Source organism: Apodemus sylvaticus, chromosome 15 (assembly GCF_947179515.1).
Source record: "Apodemus sylvaticus chromosome 15, mApoSyl1.1, whole genome shotgun sequence".
Taxonomy (NCBI): domain Eukaryota; kingdom Metazoa; phylum Chordata; class Mammalia; order Rodentia; family Muridae; genus Apodemus; species Apodemus sylvaticus.
Window position 1 is genome coordinate 43,389,734 of NC_067486.1, and position 16,833 is coordinate 43,406,566.

Sequence of the window (16,833 nt, forward strand, 5' to 3'; positions counted from 1 at the left end):
CAAAAAGCCATCACAGTTGGGAAATCTTATCATAAAATCCAAATTGCCCCCTGTTCCATTTTTGATAAAAGTCATGTGCTCTGGTTCTCAAGAAAACTACAACCATGAGGACTCTTCACAGATCCCAGGAAGCTACAAAGTTTCCTCTGACTTTTGCTGGCTCCTCTCCTCCTGACACTTCTAATGATCTTAATTTTTACCTTAGAGGGTGGTTCCCATATATGAGTTCTAGTTAACGATATGGTAGGACTATTGCCTACGTAAAGTACACTCAGAAAGAACATTATGCCACTCAGTAATAATAATACTTCTACCAACAAAAACTGTAAGTTAAATGGAATTTTATACAAGGCTGCCTTTTTATTTATGACATTTCATCTTGGGGCCTTAGAAATGGATCAGCAGTTAGGAGCATTTGCTACCCTTGCAGAAGAGTGAGGCTGGTCCCCAGCCCCCATGGCGAGCAGCTCATGACCAGTTCTTTCTTTCTTTCTTTCTTTCTTTCTTTCTTTCTTTCTTTCTTTCTTTCTTTCTTTCTTTCTTTCTCTCTTTCTTTCCTTTTCTTTTTTTATGGTTTTTTTTTTTCCAAGACAGGGTTTCTCTGTGTAGCCCTGGCTGTCCTGGAACTCACTCTGTAGACCAGGCTGGCCTCAAACTTGGAAATCTGCCTGCCTCTGCCTCCCAAGTACTGGGATTACAGGCGTGCGCCACCACTGCCTGGCTCTCAACCATTTCTAAGTCCACTCCCAGGGACCACATGCCTTGTCTGGCTCCACAGACATCTTCACATTCATGAACATAAAACACACACATACAAACACACATGCACACATTGCCATTCTTATTGAGTGACTGGGAAGGGAGGGAGGCAAAATGAAATTCTGCTACCTGATTTCACATTAGTTATTAATGAAAGGGTAGAAAATAATACAGCCTAACTCTAATGACCCCAAGAAATCAGGAGTTTAAAATGCTATCTCGTTTTGTTAGAAACTAGGTAAAAGGTCACATTCCAGAGCCCGCCCTTTGTTTAGACCTAGCAGAAAGGCCTTGAATAGGTGATCCTGGCCCCATAGGGTAACTGGAAATGGGCTAAGCTTATCTTCTATAAACTTACGCCATTACCCCTAAGCAGGAGTTCACGCAGCTGTAGACATTATAGGAAACTAATTGGTCCACTGAGCGCGGGCTCCGATAATTTAAACTGATTGGCCTAAAAACTATGGAGTGGTACAAATCAATTGGCTCGCATTTTGCGGGCTCTCCATGCTAAGAAATGATTGGTTTGTGATTCGCGGGCTCAGTCTTAAACTTATAAAAGCTGTCGCAATTTGGCACTCGGGGTCCATAGTCCTCTAACCCTGCATTGGTGCATGGCTATGGAACCCAGAATTCTGGAAATAAAGAAATCCTCATGCTATTGCATCGAGACCGTTTCTCGAGAGTGATTTGGGTGTTGCCTTCCGGAGTGTGGGGTGCTGGGGCACCCTCGGTTTTTTGGGGTCTTACAATTGCCAAGGACAATAACTCAGCTTGGAGTGGAGTTCTGAGAGAAGGGGCGTTTGGGAATGGCAAAACAAATGACTCAAAGTCAAATTTTGGGTCCAAGCTGATGGCCTATGTTCTGCTTGAGACAGCTTTTCAGATCTCTCTCTCTCTCTCTCTCTCTCTCTCTCTCTCTCTTCTCGCTCTCGCTCTCACTTGCTCTTGCTCTCTCACTTTCTCCCCTCCGTGTGTGTGTGTGTGTGTGTGTGTGTGTGTGTGTGTGTGTGTGTGTGTTGTGCTCTAGATAGCGTTCTCTTGACATTCTAAAAACCTTCTGGATAGCTCATCTCTGGTAGAGCAAAGCCCAGTCTTTTATTTACATATTCCCTTTTGATTATCCTAAGAATCAGCATCCCGTGACCCCAGGCCCTTTTTCTTAGAAAGAGACAGCAAGCACAGACAAACAGATTGGGCCCCACCCTGAAATTACCCTCCCCTTCGTGCTTGGCCTAGACCTATACACTCTCTTTCCCAGGCTGACCTTGAACTCTGGAACCTGCCTGTCTTTGTAAGCAAAAACAAACAAACAAACAAGCTTAGCAGGTTGGATCTTCCCAGAGATCAACCCACCTAAATGCTTTTATCTCCTTCCTTAATGTCTTTCTAACAAACTGACTCACAGTGCAGCTACCTCTGTTCCTTTAGATGTTTGAAACTCCTTATACAATTCATATTGCATTCTTATATTTTGCATAGATGATAAATTATGTATATATTTGAACTCATGTTTTCAACACTTTCCCACAGCCTTAAGGGCTGTCCTGAAAGCCTCCGTGTTCTACCATTTTGCTAACGCATAAACACACCCTCGCCTCCCAGACATCTACATAAAATTACACACACACACACACACACACACATACATTGTATTGGCTGGTTTTGTGTGTCAGCCTGACACAGGCTGCAGTTATCACAGAGAAAGGAGCTTCAGTTGGGGAAGTGCCTCCATGAGATCCAGCGGTGGGGCATTTTCTCAATTAGTGATCAAGGGTAGGAAGACCCCTTGTGGGTGGTACCATCTCTAGCTGGTAGTCTTGGGTTCTATAAGAGAGCAGGCTGAGCAAGCCAGGGGAAGCAAGCCAGTAAGGAACATCCCTCCATGGCCTCTGCATTAGCTCCTGCTTGAGTTCCAGTCCTGACCCACTTTGGTGTTGAACAGCAATTTGGAAGTGTAAGCTGAATAAACCCTTTCCTCCCCAACTTGCTTCTTGGTTGTAATGTCTGAGCAGAAATAGAAACCCTGACTAAGACACATACACACACACACACATACACACACACACACACGTATATGTATATATGTGTAGAATAGATATAGATACACACACACACATACACAAACACACACACACACACACCCCTTATTCCCATAGCAACCATCAGTATCCCAGGAGGCCCACACCCTGCTGGCTCTTTTCCAGGCCTGGGCACCATGTTGCAACATCCCTGCCCTGGCTAAGCAGGTCACAGCAAGTTATAATGTCACGCTAAGAAAAGAGAATGCAAAGTGACCAAACCTCCCCTTTCTGAAGAATATCTTCATAGTTTACTTAATAAATCAGTCATGATACAGTGTGTCATTAATTGTTTTTAAGTTCAGAATTTAGAAAAAACTTGGGCACATGTGTAGGCTGTGTGTGTATGTGTGTGTGTGTGTGTGTGTGTGTGTGTGTGTAGGGCTCATATGTATGTGTACAAAGGTTTCTATGTACATGTGTAGGGAGATCAGAGCTTGATGACAAGTGTCTCCCTCGACTGTTTTCCACTTTTCTTACAGAAGCAGGTTTTTGACCACAGCCAGAACTCATGGATTCAGCTATTCTGGCTACCAGCTGTGCTGAGGAGCCAGGTGGGCTGTGAGATACAGGTGGGCTGTGAGATACGGGTGGGCTGCCTAGCTGCCTGTTTTTCTGTAATGGTGGTATGTGGGGGCTACTCTGCCTGCCTGGCATTCTATGGGAGTAATATATGCAGGCTGCAGGCTGCATGGCCATCTTTGTGGTCATAGTGAGAAACCAAGCCAATTCCATCTAGGGTTAGCCTGCACCTAGCACTAGTATCCAGGTCACTCCCTAAGAACCAGCAATCAAGAGGAAAGCAGAGGTTTCAGTTTTACCTAAAGATACTTACTTATGAAAGTTTATGGTTTGGCTCCCAGCACCAGCCAACTGTTTTAAAGGACAACAAATTCCCTAATGGCACCCCCCCCAGTCAGATGTGTGCCAAGCTAGACTCCTCCCCACCACCTACTCGAATGCTTGACTCTATAGACAGTTGCCAATAGCTTACTCTCTAAGATCAAGACAAATGGGACCTCATAAAGTTACAAAGTTTCTGTAAGGCAAAGGACACTGTCAAAAGGACAAAACTGCAACCAACAATTGTGAAAGGATCTTCACCAACCCTAAATCCAACAGAGGGCTAATATCCAATATATACAAAGAACTCAAGAAGTTAGACCCCAGAGAACCAAATAACCCTATTAAAAAATGGGATACAGAGCTAAACAAAGAATTTTCACCTGAAGAACTTCAGATGGCTGAGAAGCACCTTAAGAAATGTTCAACATCATTAATCATTAGGGAAATGCAAATCAAAACAACCCTGAGATTTCACCTCACACCAGTCAGAATGGCTAAGGTTAAAAACTCAGGATACAGTACGTGTTGGCGAGGATGTGGAGAAAGAGGAACACTCCTCCACTGCTGGTGGGATTGCAAGATGGTACAACCACTTTGGAAATCAGTCTGGTGGTTCTTCAAAAAACTGGACATGACACTTCCAGAAGACCCTGCAATACCACTTCTGGGCATATACCCAGAGGATTCCCCGGCATGCAATAAGGACACATGCTCCACTATGTTCATAGCAGCCTTATTTATAATAGCCAGAAGCTGGAAAGAATCCATATATCCCTCAATGGAGGAATGGATACAGAAAATGTGGTATATTTACACAATGGAATACTACTCAGCAATGAAAAACAATAAATTCATGAAACTCTTAGGCAAATGGTTGGAACTGGAAAATATCATCTTAAGTGAGGTAACCCAATCACAAAAGAATACACATGGAATGCAATCACTGATAAGTGGATATTAATTAGCCCAGAAGCTCTGAATTCTCAAGACACAATTAGCACATCAAATGATACCCAAGAAGAGGGAAGGAGAGGGCCCTGGTTCTGAAAAGACTTGATCCAGCGTTGTTGTAGGAGAGTACCAGGACAGAGAAATGGGAGGGGGGTGATTGGGAAATGGGTGGAGGGAAGAGGGCTTATGAGACCTATGGGGAGGAGGGAACCGGAAAAGGGGAAAGCATTTGGAATATAAACAAAGAATATAGAAAATTTAAAAAAAAAAAGAAAAAGAAAAAGAAAAACACTTGCATGAAACTGGGCTCAGGGCTCCACCCTCTTGTCCTGCTGTGTCCATGACAAGGGTATGGCCCAGGCTTGAGCTCGAACAGAGACCCTAGTGTGACTGTGTGGGAATCAGTTCCTTGGTGGTCTTTGGGGTGTTCAAAACAGTCACCACAATGGAGACAGGCTGGCAAACATTAGAGTGAGGGGTTCAGGTGGGATGCCAAGCTTATCTGGCTCTCTATGTGGGGGGGTCTGATTTGGACCCCGTTTCTTGCTTCTGAACCTCTAGTGTTCCCTCTACTGTGCCACCTCCCAGCCCACAATTTAGCATAACTTTTCAGAAAATGCTTCCATCTGCCTTGGCAAAGTACAGTTCTATACTTCCCCTGTCATTTTTTTGTAGTGCACCCTCATCTGTAGAATTTACTGCCATTTATTAGACAAGACCTGGTTAATCATTGTGTGCTTAAAAGATGTGATCGCTTTTTTTTAAATTTTAAACTTCATGGAGCTGGGCAGTGGTGGTGCATGTCTTTAATCCCAGCACTTGGGAAGCAGAGGCAGGCAGATTTCTGAGTTCGAGGCTAGCCTGGTCTACAGAGTAAGTTCCAGGATAGCCAGGGCTACACAGAGAAACCCTGTCTCAAAAACAAACAAAAAAATAAAATAAAAATAAACTTCATGGAATCCATTTCCTTTCTCTGTAAAGAAGTTAAGGCCCAGTATACTGGAGGTTAGAAGGTCACCGGTTCATCAACATGAGAGTTTTGTAGAAATCCTCTATCAATATGCAGGTCTATCAGTCTCTTCCAAAAGATATTAGAGTTTGGAATTACTGGATTTAGAATTCATAGTATTTTAAGAGCAATGCACCATGTGAAGTCCTGTGCAGTCTAGAAATGGAATGTAACCCTGCTAACTCCCATGCTCCGTGTTAGAAAGCAACAAAACAGAGTTGCTCTTACACTTTCCTGAGGTGATACCGTGCTGCTCTCTGAGGCCACCCCTGGATATGAAGCACTGGAGACAGCACCTAAGTAGAATACAAAATGCATGTGACATTAGTCCTCGAGTAAGTCAAAATTCATGTCAGGACCTAAAGACTAACTTCATTCAAAAACCATCCTTACAAGTCCTTTGCTTTTTTATTTTGAACTCATTTTTTTAGTTATAAACTCTAGAGATATTGGTAGAGGTATCCTAGAGTCTCAATAACTGTACAAGAGCTTTCTTTAGAGTGTGCCAGGCTCTAGTATAGATGCTAGGATACAAAAAGGAAGTTTCTATTCCTAAGGCGCTATCAGATAAAGTGAACGGACACTGAAGTGCACAACTATACTAGGCCTGTGCAATAGTAGCTTGGCCATTATTTAACAATCACTGAAATGAGCCCACTTCATGTTATTCTATTTTGTATATGCTCAAAATTTCTAACATAAAGAAAAGAAGTTTATACTTTTATTAAATATATTAAGGACTTGGGTGTCACCCTTGGTGGAGAACATCCCTAACATGGAAGATGCCTTTGGGTTCAATCCTTAGCAAAAGGAAAGAAGAGAGGAATGGAAAAAGAGAGAAGAGAAAGGAAGATAATGAGACTGACTAATTTACATGAAACACAGAACTTTGGACTTGAGAAATGGGCCAACAGTTACGAACACTTCCTGCTCTTCCAGAGGAACCCACTTAGGTTCCTAGCACCCATGACAGACAGCCTGTGACTCCCACCCCTGGGGATCTGACACTGTCTTTGGTATGATGTCCTCTTCTGGCCTCCCCAGGCACACATATATGGAGAGAGAGAAAAAGAGAGACAGACAGACAGACAGACAGACAGAGATAGAGACAGAGATAGAGATAGAGACAGAGATAGAGATAGAGACAGAGACAGAGAAGAGGCAAAATATTAAATTTTTTAAAATTAAAATCTTTTAAACTTAAAAAAAAAAAATCCAGTCAGGTGGTGGTGGTGCACACCTGTAATCCCAGCACTCTGGGAGGCAGAGGCAGGCGGATTTCTGAGTTCGAGGCCAGCCTGGTCTACAGAGTGAGTTCCAGGACAACCAGAACTATACAGAGAAACCCTGTCTCCAAAAAACCAAATCCAAAAAACAAAAAACAAACAAAAAAAAAATCCAGAGCTCAAGGAAACACGTTCTCCACCCCATGACGTGTCAGAGAATCCTTATCCTGGGAAAGTCCAAGTTATGAGGAACATACAGTGACAATGCAAAGGTTCTACCTCAGCTTAAGTGTCTGTCTTAATTCATATTGTCACAGTCCTGTTTTAAGCTATGCTCTGAATTTTAAAGTACACAGCATAATATCATGAATCAAGTGAAAAATAATTGTTGTTTCTTAAACAATATATAAATAGAAAAACTGATATTTTAAAAATATGAGCTGGCTGGGTGGTAGTGGCGCACGGCTTTAATCCCAGCACTTGGGAGGCAGAGGCAGGCAGATTTCTGAGTTCGAGACCAGCCTGGTCTACACAGTGAGTTCCAGGACAGCCAAGGCTACACAGAGAACCCCTGTCTTGAAAAACACACACACACAAAAAAAACAAAAACAAAAACAAAAACAAAAAATATGAGCTGAAAATTTATACTTGCTTGAAAATCTTCAGTGACTAAGAAATAAAAGTGAATAAAGAAAAACAGCTTACCTGCTGATGTTGAGGTCTCACCAACAGGAACTGGAGAGGACAGCTCAAACCTAAAGAAAAAAATGCACATATTAAAAAGTCCAGAAACCTGGGCAAATAAATATTATAAACTTTGGGGAACTTGGGTTCCCAAAGGAACTCTTTAGACCACCAAATAAAGGTTTCCAGGCCAACATGCCAAGTTGTAAAGTCAAAAAAATTTTATCTTCATAATGTACTTATTTTGTATTTATTGATGGCTCATTGGCATATCCGCCCTATATGAAGAACCTTCCTACACAGGGCTCATCGTTGTTTCAAATCATTATGTGAAACTACTTGACCTGCCTACTTTACCTGTCATTCCCTTAATCTTTTGACTTTACTGCCAGTACAGAAGCAGTGAACAGTCCAATATTTAAATGTATTGAAATTAAACAGCTGGGAATTCATTTCCTTATTCCTAGCAGCCATATTCCAGGTATCCCGAGCTCACATGTAGCTAATGGCCATCTCAGACTGGGCAAGATAATTAAGAGCATTTGTAGCATCACAGCAAGGTCTATTTGTTCACCAACAGAATCACATTAAGAATCTAAACTCCAGGCTGAACACATAGTTCACAGCCTATACCTAGCATGTCTACAGGCCCCAACCTTGATACTAATTTCTACACCTTGAGGGGAACATAATAATGGTGAACTCCATGAGATTAATGATTTTCCTGATACATCCCTCTCTATCTTCAATGTCTATGAACTTTAAAAAGACACTTTTGCTGAACTAGGGCTGTAGTTCAATTGGCAGAGGACTTGCCTAGCATGTACGGAGCCCTGAGCTCACTCTCCAGCATGGCATTAACTAGGTAGCGTGGTTCCTGCCTGCATCACGGCACTCAACGTAAGATTTAAAGGACTGTTAGGATTTACAGTGATAAGTGGGACATTTGTGGTTGAAGCTAGGCTAGAAAGGGAAGCAGAGGCATGTTCTCTACACCCCCCCCCCCGCCAGAGCCCACCAGGTGAATAGCTGTGAGTTCGAAGCCAGCCTGGTCTACAGAGTGAATTCAAGGACACCCAAGGCTACACAGAGAAACCCTGTCTCAAAAAACAATTAATCAATCAATCAATCGATCAATAAATGTCTATAACTGAGGTCCCTGGGATGAAATATCCTCTTATGATGTGCAGATATATACATGCAGACCTAAACCCATATACAGAAGTAAATCTTTTTAACAATTTAAAATGAGAGAGGGGGAAGACACAGAGGCAGAGACAAAGACAGAGACAGAGAGCTGAGTAAGGCACTCTGGGTCCACCACATTGTGGGTGTGGAGAAGATAGTTTCTCCAGCTCGCTCATTAGGACCAAAGTTTTACAAAAAGAGAACATTGCTAAAGATTTACACCCAAGAAAAAATGAAAGGTAAAAACATATATTGTGATACAGTATGTTATCAGAAGGATATGCGATAGTGGATAGGAAGCGATCAAAGGTATACTATTCTTGTTTCAAGACCATAGTCATAATGTGAAGTAATTTTTAAAAAGTCTTTCTTTTTTTCTTACATTTTTTTCTTTATTGATTTTTTTTATTTACATTTCAAATGATTTCCCCTTTTCTGGGTCCCCACTCCCCACCAGTCCCATAAGCCCTCTTCCCTCCCCCTATTCCTCCATCTACCCCTTCCCACTTCCCTGTTCTGGTATTCCCCTATACTCTTGCACTGAGTCTTTCCAGAACCAGGGGCCACTCCTCCATTCTTTTTGGACATCATTTAATATGTGGATTATGTCTTGGGTATTCAAAGTTTCTAGGCTAATATCTACTTATCAGTGAGTGCATACCATGATTGATCTTTTGAGACTGGGTTACCTCACTTAGGATGATGTTCTCCAGCTCCATCCATTTGTCTAAGAATTTCATGAATTCATTGTTTCTAATGGCTGAATAGTACTCCATTGTGTGAATATACCACATTTTTTGTATCCATTCCTCTGTTGAAGGACATCTGGGTTCTTTCCAGCTTCTGGCTACTACAAATAGGGCTGCTATGAACATAGTGGAACATGTGTCCTTATTGCATGCTGAAGAATCCTCTGAGTATATGCCCAGGAGTGGTATAACAGGGTCCTCAGGAAGTGACATGCCCAGTTTTCTGAGGAACCACCAGACTGATTTCCAAAGTGGTTGCACTATCTTGCAATCCCACCAGCAGTGGAGGAGTGTTCCTCTTTCTCCACTTCCTTGCCAACACCTGCTGTCTCCTGAGTTTTTGACCTTAGCCATTCTGACTGGTGTGAGGTGAAATCTCAGGGTTGTTTTGATTTGCATTTCCCTAATGATTAATGATGTTGAACATTTCTTAAGGTGTTTCTCAGCCATCCAAAGTTCTTCATGTGAAAATTCTTTGTTTAGCTCCATAGCCCACTTTTTAATGGGGTTATTTGGTTCTCTGGGTTCTACCTTCTTGAGTTCTTTGTATATATTAGATATTAGTCCTCTGTCGAATTTAGGGTTAGCGAAGATCCTTTCCCAATCTGTTGGTTGACATTTTGTCCTTTTGACAGTGTCCTTTGCCTTACAGAAACTTTGTAGTTTTATGAGGTCCCATTTGTCAATTCTTATCTTAGAGCATAAGCTATTGGTGTTCTATTCAGGAACTTTTCCCCTGTGCCCATGTCCTCAAGGGTCTTCCCCAGTTTCTTTTCTATTAGTTTCAGTGTGTCTGGTTTTATGTGGAGGTCCTTGATCCATTTGGAGTTGAGCTTGGTACAAGGAGATAAGAATGGATCGATGTGCATTCTTCTGCATGCTGACCTCCAATTGAACCAGCACCATTTGTTGAAAAGACTTTTTTCCACTGGATGCTTTCAGCTCCTTTGTCGAAGACCAAGTGACTATAAGTGTGTGGGTTCATTTCTGGGTCTTCAATCCTATTCCATTGATCTGCTTGCCTGACATTGTACCAATACCATGCAGTTTTTATCACTATTGCTCTGTAGTAAAGTTTGAGGTCTGGGATACTGAATCCCCCTGAAGTTCTTTTACTGTTGAGAATAGTTTTAGCTATCCTGTGTTTTTTGTTATTCCAGATGAATTTGAGAATTGCTCTTTCTAGCTCTATGAAGAACTGGGTTGGGATTTTTATGAGGATAGCATTGAATCTGTAGATTGCCTTTGGCAAGATGGCCATTTTAACTATATTAATCCTGCCAATCCACGAGCATGGAAGATTTTTCCATTTTCTGAGATCTTCTTCGATTTCCTTCTTCAGAGATCTGAAGTTCTTGTCATATAGGTCTTTCACTTGTTTGGTTAGAGTCACCCCAAGATACTTTATGCTCTTTGCGGCTATTGTGAAGGGTGTCATTTCCCTGAGTATATAAAGTCTACTGATTTGCTTGCATTGATTTTGTAGCCAGCCACTTTGCTGAAGTTGTTTATCAGCTGTAGGAGTTCTCTAGTAGAGTTTTTGGGGTCACTTAAGTATACTATCATATCATCTGCAGATAGTGATACTTTGACTTCTTCCTTTCCAATTTGTATCTCTTTGACCTCCTTATGTTGTCTAATTGCTCTAGCTAGGACTTCAAGAATTTTATTGAAAAGATATGGAGAGAGGGGGCAGCCTTGTCTAGTCCCTGATTTTAGTGGGATTGCTTCAAGTTTCTCTCCATTTAGTTTGATGTTGGCTACCAATTTGCTGTATATTGCTTTTACTATGTTTAGATATGGGCCTTGAATTCCTGTCCTTTCCAAGACTTTTAGCATGAAAGGGTGCTGAATTTTGTCAAATGCTTTTTCAGCATCTAATGAAATGATCATGTGGGTTTTTTCTTGGAGTTTGTTTATATAGTGGATAGCATTTATGGATTTCCTTATATTGAACCACCCCTGCATCCCTGGGATGAAGCCTACTTGAAAAAAATCAACAAGATAGATAAACCCTTAGCCAGACTAACCAACGGGCACAGAGAAAGTATCCAAATTAACAAAATTAGAAATGAAAAGGGAGATATTACAACAGAAACCGAGGAAATTCAAAAAATCATCAGATCCTACTACAAAAACCTGTACTTAACACACTGGAGAATCTGGAGGAAATGGACATTTTCTTAGACAAATACCAATTGCCAAAATTAAACCAGGGTCAAATAGACCATCTAAACAGACCCATAACCCTAAAGAAATAGAAGGGGTCATAGATAGCCTTCTGACCAAAAAAAAACACAGGACCAGATGGTTTCAGTATAGAATTCTATCAGACCTTCAAAGAAGACTTAACACCAATACTCTTCAAACTATTCCACCAAAAATGTCTTTCTATGCACTCAAAATCTCCTGTGTATTCACAGACCAAATGAAGCTCAAGAAGAAGGAAGACCAAAGCGTGGGTGCTTCAGTCCTTCTTAGAAAGGGGAACAAAATACAGGAGCAAATATGGAGACAAGGACAGGCCATCCAGAGACTGCCCCACCTGGGAATCCATCCCATACACAGTCACCAAAGCCAGACACTATTATGGATGCCAAGAAGTGCATGCTGACAGGAGCCTGACATAGCTGTCTCCCGAGAGGCTCTTCCAAAGTTTGACATATACAGAGGAGGATGCTCACAGCCAACCACTGGATTGAGCACAGGGTCCTCAATGGAGGAATTAGAGAAAGGACTGAAGGAGCTGAAGGGGTTCACAACCCCATAGGAAAAACAACAATATCAACCAACCAGAGCTCCAAGGGTCTAAAACACCAACCAAGGAGTACATGTGGCGGGACCCATGGATTCAGCCGCATATGTAGCAGAGGATGGCCTTGTCCAGCATCAATGAGTGGAAAGGCCCTTGGTCCTATGAAGGCTGGATGCCCCAGTGTAGGGGAATGCCAGGAGGTGAGAGTAGGTAGGTGAGCAGGAGGAAGGGAGATAGGATAGGGAGTTTCTGGAAGGGGGATTCAGGAAAGGAGATAACGTTTGAAATGTAAATAAATAAAATATCCAATAAAAAATAAGTTAAAAAAAAACAAGCTCCTGTGTATATTATTCCAGCCATGTCTTCTCTTGGTCATGGAAGTTGGATGTCTGGATACTGGCTTGTTTAGTTCGTTTTTGAATCTACTGGTGATGCCTTACATAATCTTCTACGTCTTATGTATACTACTGATATTCTGAGGGTAGGAAAAATTCAAACTTTAGTTACTATTCCACATGTTTTGCAATCTGCTTTATGTTACTATTGATTAGAAACCAGAAATCATCCTGTGCCTAATGGGTGGCCAAGGTGCTTACTGACAGTTTAATCGAGCTTGTAGTATACTTTTTTCAAGAGCTTTATCATAAATTTAAAAAAGCAATCCAAGCAATCATCCATCATTTAACAAACTGACCTCCTCTAAGACAAACCTCTGCTTATTGTTAGCCTTTGACCTCAGTAACAGTAGATCATTCTCAATAAGGCAGACATCCATTGAATTATCCAGGAGAGGAATGAGCCAGCCTTCTGGTACGGTCAGACAGTGAATAAGTACAATGGCCCTGGTGGTGTTCTGGGGACAGAGATGACCTCAGGGGACCAGCATTTTGGACTTACCCACAGGCCTGATCCTTGCAGGAGCTGAAAGGAATTAGAAAAGGGACACCAGGATAAGTGCTGGAAGTCTGTGTGGCACATCAACTCTGCTAAATTGAATTTGGAGGAAAGGCATACCTGCTCTCAGCTTCCTTTATGTAAGTCAGTTTCTAGGGAGAACAGAGAGATAATAACAGTGGTTACACAGTGAATACACTTACTCCACAGGAGTCACCGCCCCCCCCCCCCCCGCATGGTATAAGTTCTGCCACTATTCTCTAAGGATGAACAATTAATGAAAGCAGATATTAGCAATGCCGAGTTTGTTCTCCAACTATTCAAACACAGAAGCATTCTATGTCTGCCTATGTGCCCTGATGTTTTTCTGCACTCTTATTTCAAAAAACAGAGAGATACACAGAACACTAAGGTGGACTCAGAAGGTCTTGTTTCAAGTCCCCATTTCTCTTCCCTAGTTGTAAACACAAAGCCTACATCCTTTCTGGTCCCAGGGATCAGTTTTCTCATCTGCTGAATGGAAAGAAAATGATCTAAATCACCCTGAGCTATCATTAAATAATTTATTGTTAAATAATTTGCTACTCTTTTAATTCTACAGTCTCTCCAATCCCTATCAAACATTTCTATAACCCAGTCCACCCTCCTTCTCTTCATACCAAAATATTGAACAATTCACATTTCCCATAAGAAGTTTAAAATTCAAAAGTGAATTCACCCTTCTCTGCCCTCCACAAAAGTGCCATCACATCCCCCCCTCCCTTACTCACTTGCTCTCACTCTCACAATAAATAAATAATAAATAAATGGGCCATTTTCATCCCAAGCTTTTAAGCCAGGTCCTTTGTCTTATCCCCTTATAACCCTGAAACACTTCCGTCCTCCACAGAGCCAAAGCCAAGCCTCTTACTACTCTCCCCTTCTCCTGTCTCTCTAGCACACGGACCCAATGATTCACTCCAAACAACTCATCTTGCTCCCTCCGTCTGCCCTGCGCATCCTCTCCTTCTCACCCAAATCACATTTCGCACTTTAGGCTCAAGCCAGACAATGCACACTTATTTCCTAGACTTTCATGTTAAAACTAAAGTCCCACTTGTAAGAAACACATTTAACAGCAGGATTAATATAGTTAAAATGGCCATCTTGCCAAAAGCGATCTACAGATTCAACACAATTCCCATCAAAATCCCAACTCTGTTCTTCACAGAGTTAGAAAAAGCAATTATCAAACTCATCTGGAATAACAAAAAACCCAGGGTAGCTAAAACTATTCTCAACAACAAAAGAAATTCTGGGGGAATCAGTATCCCTGACTTCAAGCAATACTACAGAGCAATAGTGTTAAAAACTGCATGGTATTGGCACAATGACAGACAAGTGGACCAGTGGAATAGAACTGAAGATCCAGAAATGAATCCACACACCTATGGTCACTTGATCTTTGACAAAGGAGCCGAAAACATCCAGTGGAAAAAAGATAGCCTTTTCAACAAATGGTGCTGGTTCAACTGGAGGTCAGCATGCAGAAAAATGCAAATTGATCCATTCTTATCTCCATGTACTAAACTTCACTCCAAGTGGATCAAGGACCTCCATGTAAAACCAGACACACTGAAACTAATAGAAAAGAAACTGGGGAAGACCCTTGAGGACATGGGCACAGGGAAAAAGTTCCTGAACAGATCCAATAGCTTATGCTCTAAGATCAAGAATTGACAAATGGGACCTCATAAAATTACAAAGTTTCTGTAAGGCAAAGGACACTGTTAAAAAGACAAAACGGCAACCATCAAATTGGGAAAGGATATTCACCAACCCTACATCTAATAGAGGGCTAATATCCAATATATACAAAGAACTCAAGAAGTTAGACCCCAGGGAACCAAATAACCCTATTAAAAATGGGGTACAGATCTAAACAAAGAATTTTCACCTGAAGAAATTCAGATGGCTAAGAGGCACTTTAAGAAGTGCTCAACATCATTAGTCATTAGGGAAATGCAAATCAAAACAACCCTGAGATTTCACCTTACACCAGTCAGAATGGCTAAGGTCAAAAACTCAGGAGACAGCAGGTGTTGGCGAGGATGTGGAGAAAGAGGAACACTCCTCCACTGCAGGTGGGGCTCTAAGATGGTACAACCACTTTGGAAATCAGTCTGGCGGTTCCTCAAAAAACTGAACATGACACTTCTGGAAGACCGTGCTATACCTCTCCTGGGCATATACCCAAAGGATTCCCCGGCATGCAGTAAAGACACATGCTCCATTATGTTCATAGCAGCCTTATTCATAATAGCCAGAAGCTGGAAAGAACCCAGATGCCCCTCAAAGGAGGAATGGATACAGAAAATGTGGTATATTTACACAATGGAATACTACTCAGCAATTAGAAACAATGAATTCACAAAACTTTTAGGCAAATGGTTTGCTCTGGATCATCCTAAGTGAGGTAACCCAGTCACAAAAGAATACAAATGGAATGCAATCTCTGATAAGTGGATATTAATTAGCCCAGAAGCCCTGAATACCCAAGGCACAAATCATATAACAAATGACTCCCATGAAGAAGTATGGAGAGGGTCCTGATCCTGGAAAGGGTTGACCTAGCATTGGAGGGGAATATAAGGACAGAGAAAAAGGAGGGAGGTGATCGGAGAATGGATGGAGAGAAGAAGGTTTATGGGACATATGGGGAGGGGGGATCCGGGAAAGGGGAAATCATTTGGAATATAAACAAAGAATACAGAAAATAAAAATATTTTAAAAAAAGAAACACATTTAATGTAACATCACAAGACTGTTAATAACTCCTGTATATATATCTTGCTTTAATAATTGATTCAATATTCTGGACTCAATTTGAAATACACAATGCTAATATAAATGTGCTTACATGATTTTTTTTTTTTTTTTTTTTTTTGGTTTTTCAAGACAGGGTTTCTCTGTGTAGCCCTGGCCGTACTGGATCTCACTCTGTAGACCAGGCTGGCCTCCAACTCAGAAATCTGCCTGCCTCTGCCTCCCAGAGGCAGGGATTAAAGGCTTGAGCCACCACCACCCAGCTTCATGATTCTTTTCTTCATTGAAATTTTTAAAATCAATAATGACTGGAAATGAAAGCCCCAAACACAAGAGGAAAGCATGCTTCAAGAGTTTTGTTTTTGCATGGCTGCTGATCAAGAGATCTTCATGTCGAGCGCCTTGAACATGCTACTTAGCTCGGTACTGCTGGGCAGTACCCACAGTCAAGAATAAATTTTGGAAAAAGAGAACTGGTTATGGATTTTAAGATCCATCACAATTGATTTTAGGATAAGCAATTTATTGTCTTTATTTTCAAAATAGAGAATAAATAAATATCTATTTATTAGATACAAGATATGGTAAGTATAGATGATACAGTGCTTACTATAGTTGCTGAATGGAGCAGGGAAAGGATGACAGAGAAAGGCTGATGCAGTGTCTTGACTTGAACTCAAGTGACTTCAATTGTGACATGCATGATAATGAGGCGAGTTCGTGTTAAACACATAAAAAGTCTGAACATCAATGAGGGCTAATCCTGGCTGTCAACTTGGCTATGTCTGGAACTAACAGTCGTAGTCAGGGTTTCTATTCCTGCACAAACACCATGACCAAGAAGAAAGTTGGGGAGGAGAGGGTTTATTCAGCTTACAGTTCTGCA

General features: G+C 41.5%; 1 protein-coding gene across 1 annotated transcript in view; it reads right to left on the reverse strand.

Annotated features, from left to right (window-relative positions):
• The window catches only part of Impg2 (interphotoreceptor matrix proteoglycan 2), a 65,506-nt gene that overhangs the window by 37,223 nt on the left and 11,450 nt on the right, over positions 1-16,833 (reverse strand). The window contains exons 4-7 of the mRNA XM_052157848.1: positions 13,263-13,294; positions 13,146-13,169; positions 7,578-7,627; positions 5,875-5,942 (exon numbers count right to left, since the gene is read on the reverse strand). Coding sequence (XP_052013808.1) covers positions 5,875-5,942; positions 7,578-7,627; positions 13,146-13,169; positions 13,263-13,294 — 174 coding nt within the window. The remainder of the gene's footprint in view (positions 1-5,874; positions 5,943-7,577; positions 7,628-13,145; positions 13,170-13,262; positions 13,295-16,833) is intronic.